The 6979-nt window shown below is 37.7% G+C and overlaps 1 protein-coding gene across 2 annotated transcripts; it reads right to left on the reverse strand.

The window, feature by feature from the left end:
- Positions 1-387: 387 nt before the first annotated feature.
- Positions 388-5557, reverse strand: LOC132640483 (cell number regulator 6-like). 2 transcript variants are annotated; one of them, XM_060357082.1, is made up of 5 exons: positions 5371-5547; positions 5155-5265; positions 2861-2975; positions 2217-2482; positions 388-1040 (listed from the first exon to the last, which is right to left on the reverse strand). In XM_060357082.1, the coding sequence occupies exons 2-5, from the start codon at positions 5254-5256 to the stop codon at positions 813-815; spliced, it is 711 nt and encodes a 236-aa protein (XP_060213065.1). In that variant the 5' UTR covers positions 5257-5265; positions 5371-5547; the 3' UTR covers positions 388-812. The 2 variants fall into 2 exon arrangements, with proteins under 2 accessions (XP_060213065.1, XP_060213066.1); XM_060357083.1 differs by having other exon boundaries at positions 945-1081; positions 5371-5557.
- Between the last annotated feature and the right edge of the window lie 1422 nt (positions 5558-6979).

Here is a 6979-nt window from a genome sequence, read left to right on the forward strand (position 1 = left end):
GATGTGGTAAAATTTGAAACTAAAACCCATACGGATCGTTTGATTTAGAGACAAGTTATGCAATGATTACTAATGCAAATATCAGTAATGCATGAATTAGAAAGTAAGGATTGTAATGCGGAGATTATTTTTTAACAGGCGTTTGATTCATTATATCAAAAATCGAATATGTAATGTATAACGTAAACTTGTTTTTGGTTTAAAACTGTATGAGTTTGAAAAGGGTTTGAGGAACCCCACAAGGATAGTTTTGGCATTTTCAATTGTTTATCCATGAGAAACTTAATCATGGTATACCACATTGGTCTTGGTGTAAAATAATACACCAACTGGTGTATTAAATTATACCAAAATTAGCTATACATGATTCAAAAGACAAACCCAACATTGGATAAAACAATATCAAATCTTATACCTTGGTTGTTTCACTCGATTTATCAAACTAAACGAGCTCATAAAGTTTAAATTCTAAATTCGTCTTCTATTAGTACGACAAGCAATGAATTGTGCAACAGAATGAAGAAATAATACAAGATAATTAATATTGATTGCGAAGTTCTTCTACCTTTGACTCTAAAATTTTTAATGGAATTTTGAGACACCAAAACAAGAAGAGTGCACAAGGAGTGCAAATTTAGCTACTCGTCTGCAGTCCAAGACATTATTGTCCTAACATGTGCGTCAAAAACATTTTTTTCCTGTATAACTTAGCTCCAAAGGTGACTGTGCCAGCAGCAACCGACACACGCAAACTCTTTGAACTGTTATATGATATACTAAATTGAATATATGGTGGTAGCATAGAAGAATTTTCACAGAGCTTGTATCTCGAGGTTGGTTTGTTCGGTGCTATTTGTTGAGGAAGGTAGCGATTCGCGGTTGTCGCCAGCAGCATTCATCTCCTGGACCGGGGGAGGATTGACTATTGTCATTGGCATTGCACTGTTATCTGACAGACGATTCTTCATCTCCCTATGCTCTTGGCACAAGGCACACCAGTGCAAGCAGCAATGTGCCAGGCAAGGGTCACAAGGAGAATTCTGCATCGTTTCGAAAGTTGTGGATAACCGTAAGGTACAATCTGACAAAGAATCATGCAATATTAAGAGCCCGTTTGGATTGGCTTATAAGTTGGCTTATAAGCTGTTTTTAGCTTTTTTGAGTGTTTGGCTGACCAGCTTAAAGTCATTTTGTGTTTAAAATAAGCTCAAAAAAATAATTGAGTCAATTTGACTTAACTTATCTAAAGCAGCTTATAAGCTGAAAACAACTTATAAGCCAAAAAAAATAAGTTGGGCTACCCCAACTTATTTTTTTTGACTTATAAGCTGTTTTCAGCTTAAAGGCATAAGCCCATCCAAACAGGCTCTAAGAGTATACATGAAGTCCCCTCTAATCTCTCTTTTTATATATATATATATATATATATCGGTGGTGTCTGGACCAGTTTATGTGCACCTTAGCTAATCCACCGGATACATGCTGTCTCTCACCAGTAAAGATATCGCGTAACTCTTTCCAACAAGACTCATATGGGAAAAAATCACCTAGACCTTTTTCGCTCTTACTGAGATTTAACCACTGGTCTCCTATGGTTCATTACAAGTTTCGTTCACTGCTATGTCACACTTCGGTGCTAAAGTCCCGCTCTCATCGCCTAGCAGTTAACTTAGACCAACCGAAATTGCACTGCACAATAAAACATGTGAACTTTCTATATCGAAAAAATAATAATGAATAAAGGACAGCCCAATGCACAACGCACTTCAGGGTTCGGAAAAGGCCGCACCCCAAGGGGGAGTGATGTAGGAAGCCTACCCTGACGCAAATATTAATGACTGATTTCATGTCTCGAACCCGTGACACTGTAGGTCACACAAAGATAATTTTACCGTTACTCCAGGTTCCCCTTCAAAATAAGTAATAAAATTTCGCCAACTTCAGCTAATAATAAACAATGTATTCCGAAGTTTTATAACCTTTTTTTCAATTGGTTACAGTAACATCAGAATAAAAAAACACTTTATTGCAACTACTACGTTTAAGGTGATCTCTGTCCTCTAGATGATGTGAAGTTTAAGCTGACAAACTTTTTTATCGGTTAAGATTTGCAGGACTTTCAAGAAGATAGAGTGAATAAAATTGATGAAGGACAAAGGATTTGATACTAATTATGCATAACTATGACATGCAAACACAGAGATCGATGATGTTACCTTGAGATGGTACTTTTTCTGTAGCGACTGCCGGAAGAGGCCAGTATATATTCCACACATCCACCAACCAAATAATAAGCCTTCACCAATGAGGAAAGATGTACTTGGATCAATACCATGAAATGCTGCTGTTGCAGCTGCAAGAGCAATGCCGCCCTCAACAAAAATAGCATGACAAACACAAGGGGTAGACCAAGGAGTATCTTCTCTCAGGCTCTCGACGTTACGCCCAAACAAGACACAGGGGCAGAAAAGTCCTGTCCAGCCTGTAGAGGTAAGATAAAACCATTGGTGTTAAAAGAAGAAGCAATAGCTGCACACGGACTGGCAAAAAGTGCACAATCCACATTAAGAATATGATAAGAGGTTCTTTCCTGAGATGGAAGGATCCCATTAATCAAACCGGAGTAATAACAACCTAGCGTAGTGTTAGACTTCGGTTTTTTACAAATTAAATAATGATCGAATATCTGTAGATTATCAATATACTTGATGTCTAGAGAGCTTATTATTGCAGATCCGAAACTTGGAGACGAAAAGCTCATACATAAGAACGTCTTTTACACGCTATTTAGACAGTGTAATGAAGAACATATGCAAGTGATTACAAGTATTACGTACATTACATAAAAAGAATCACTTACAACTATCTCTGTCCTCTGCACATCCGAAAATTCCACTTGTCCAAGGCTCATCTGCCGGAGGCTCAAAACTTTCAGGTAAAACTTGTCCACATTCGTTGCACTTGTGAACGACTAGCTGCTCAATGAGACATGAAATTTGTAATAGAAGGAAAGATAGAGAAGAACCAAACCTAGTACAAAAGTAAAACGAAGAACATACTAATATCTTGCAGATAAAATAATATACTTTTTGGCAATTTCAATAATGAAGTCAGCTCAACGCTACGCCATGTAACGGCAGATAAAAGTTCCTACAAGGAAACACTTATTTGCATTCTTCAAGAACCTAATTTGGTTAAACATGTAACAACTTGCAGCATACTTGCTACATTTCTACACTGTTCGTAGAACAGTTGCGCAGAGATGCATTCCGAAACAAGGCCCTTGATTATATGTTTCTCATGACAATATCTATTCAGTGAGTGAGTCAGATCTGTGTCTTATGATACGTACTATCCTTGTAATCTTGAATTTCTTTTGTGGCATCAAATCCAAGATATTCTGATGATGATCTTAATATTGGAGATGGAATCACGAATTTACTGCAAAGGCTTTTAAGTTTACTTTTCATTATCCTTTCTTACTGTTGTGTTGTACTGTAATAGCTTGAGTACTGTCAACAGTATCCTGTTAGATTGAGAATTTTGACATATCTTTTAGTTATTGAGGTATAAGTAATGGTTGGTGATTTACAACAACACTACTACACAACAATAGAGATCACTAAACTTGCAGAACAAGGATTTTGGTACGCGATAAGAATCCCGCATTGACAGCTCACAGCTATACCCTATTGCTTCACCAATCCGATCCAAAACTAGTTCATGACAAATATGCATCAGTCTTGAGTTTCCTTAGCTTAGGTTTTAATTAAAAGGGGGATTCAAATTGGGATTCTCATCAATTTTCCTAGGGCCCACTTATGCTCAGCATTAAGGTCCTATGAGGGTAGGCTTTACAATTTTGACAGGTATTCCCTAGCCGGCCAATCCATGTTATGGCTGTCCATGTATACTCGTAAACAAAATGGAACTATACTATCTCGCCCAAGCATGTTTAGTTTTGGAGTTCGGATTTCTTCAGGAGAAACCTTATTATTATTAACTTTTTGTAATAGTGGTGTTCAAGCAGCTTGTGCACACTTCGAGTATTATACCTCGATTATTCCACTAAGTATTTGCTATCAGTGATGGAACCACAAAATTAATATAAGGGAATTCCAAAATTAAACTAGAATGTCATAATTGAAATTTCAACTTGTACTTAACACAAGTTTTGAACACCCCCCCCCCCCCAAAACACCCTCTTTCCTTTACCACTGCACTAGAATTCTCCCTTATGTCAAGGGGATTCAACGTCTTCTATACCAACAAGTTTTATATTTATCTTTTTTGCATATTATAATTTTTTGACGAAGCGGATTCAATTGAACCTCATTCCCTCTCAATAGCTCTTCCACTATGAACTACCCCCACAGCGCAGGTATTGGGCGAAATACATGATCTTATTATCACACCTATTAGTAAATGTACAGAGTTTCTGTCTTAGCAAGAAATCAAGAATCATTTTTACACAGAGTGTAATAGCATCAATCCGATAGATTTATTTTAAAGACTTATACACCATTTAGCCTAGAAGAAATATTGACTAGAACATATAACTTAAAAACATTTCATTCCACACACCCAAAGCAACCACAAACAGATCTAGTAAAAAAAAAAAAAAAAGGCAACCCAAACCCACTATTAAAAAGTTCAAATCTTGAATTCGCCCCTGTACAAACAAATTAGTGTGTTGTAGAATTAAATTAAAACAGATCAAAGAGGGAGTCCTGAGGAACATGAATGGGTTGATTGAGCTCGCCACCACTACCCCCCCCCACCCATCACCCCAACCCCCCACCACCACCCCACCCCACGCACCCCCCTCCCCAACCCTCACCTCCACCCCCATAATATTTGTCTAAATTATATACAAATACTTGTAGAATAATATTTTTCTCTTACGTACCGAACACAAAAAAAAAAATAAGAAACACACTTATTTTCTATTGGAAAACATTTTCCTTCATAACAAACACACCCTTAATTTAAAAACATTCATTTCACACATATCAGCAATTACAAGCAGATCTAGTAAACACATTAAGCAAATGCAACCCCCACAATCCACAACTAAAAAGTTCAAATCTTGAAATCAAATTAGTATGCTATAAAATTAAATTAAAAACAGATCAGAGAGAGATAAAGAGAGACCTGAGGAACATTAATGGGCTGATTAAGTTCGCCAGGCTTAATGTCTTCTTCAACAGGCAATTGATCTTTTGTTAATTTTACATACTTTGACTGTTCATCCATATTTGATCTCTGTTAATAACAAATAATCAACAAACAAAATTATCAAAAGATATATGTATAAATAGATAAGAAAGTCAACTAAAATTTGTGTGGGAATTTGAGGTTTTGTCGGACCTTGTTGTAATAGACCGGAAATTTAGAACTTAGTGTTGCCGGTCAAAATGAGGTAAAATGTAGTAGTAACTGCTAATTAGAGTATCAAAGAAGTTTTATTTTATTTTCCTTTGGACTGAAGGGTCATAGGATTATTCTTTTTTTTTTTTTTGTTTTTTTGGTAATAGTAAAATCTTGGGGCGTTTACTACAACGCGGAAATCGTAGATTGTGTCCGAGATATAAGCAAGGGGCTCCAGTTGTACTTTGTAGATTTAAATTTTTTTTTTTTTAAAAAAAAAAAACACATCTCCTCAAGAATCAATATTTTGGGAATTTTCTATCGGAACTAGTAGATTTTTATGTTTTCTACCTGAATTATCATCAAATATCTATCAAAACACACTTCGAGTACTATCTGATGATGCGCGACGCACATTAGTTTTTTTTTTTTTTTTTTTTAAATGGTGTCAAATGGCACTTCACAGGGATAACAACAACAACAACAATAACAAGCCCAGTATAATCCCACCATGTGGGGTCTGGGGAGGGTAGAGTGTACGCAGACCTAACCCCCACCTTGAAAGGTAGGGCGGCTGTTTCCGAAAGCCCCTCGGCTCAAGAGAGGAAAACAAGACAAAAGGTCAGATAGGACCAAGCATATTGAAAACAATATGAAAACAGGGAATAACAAAAGCGTGAAAGTCATGGTAGAACAGTCCGGAAAGAAAGGAGCATTAACTACTATAGATAAATAAGATAACCAAAGTACAACGGCCCAACAAATATAAGCAGCAATCAAATGCAGAAATCAAATGGCAATAAACAAATGAGAAAAACTACAACTACTATGGTGAAAGGATAAGCCACCTAGCCTTCTATCCTAATCAGTCCTCCACAACCTCCTATCTAAGGTCATGTCGTCGGTGAGCTGAAATTGTGTCATATCCTGTCTAATAACCTCTCCCCAATACTTCTTCGACCTCTCTTTGCCTCTCTTGAAACCGTCCATAGCCAATCTCTCACACCTCCGCACTGGAGCATCTGTGTCTCTCCTCTTCACATGCCCAAACCATCTCAGCCTCGCTTCCCGCATCTTGTCCTCCACCGATGCCACTCCCACCTTGTCTCAGATATCTTCATTTCTAATTCTATCCCTCCTAGTGTGCTCACACATCCACCGCAGCATTCGCATTTCCGCGACTTTCATCTTCTGAACGTGAAATTTCTTGATTGGCCATCACTTTGCCCCGTACAATAAAGTCGGTTTAACCACCACTTTGTAGAACTTGCCTTTAAGTTTTGGTGGCACTTTCTTATCATACAGCACTCCGGAGACGAGCCTCTATTTCATCCACCCTGCACCAATACGAGGTGAAACATCATCGTCGATATCCCCATCTCCCTGTATAATAGACCCAAGATACTTGAAACTTCCTTTCTTTTGAATGGCCTGGGTACCAAGCCTCACTTCCTAGTCAGCCTCACGCGGTAGGCCACTGAACCTGCACTCCAAGTATTATGTCTTGGTCCTACTCAATTTAAATCCTTTAGACTCCAACGTCTGTCTCCAGCCCTCCAGCTTATCGTTAACTCCGTTGTGAGTTTCGTCAATCAGGACTATGTCATCC

Source organism: Lycium barbarum, chromosome 5, assembly GCF_019175385.1.
Source record: "Lycium barbarum isolate Lr01 chromosome 5, ASM1917538v2, whole genome shotgun sequence".
Taxonomy (NCBI): Eukaryota; Viridiplantae; Streptophyta; class Magnoliopsida; order Solanales; family Solanaceae; genus Lycium; species Lycium barbarum.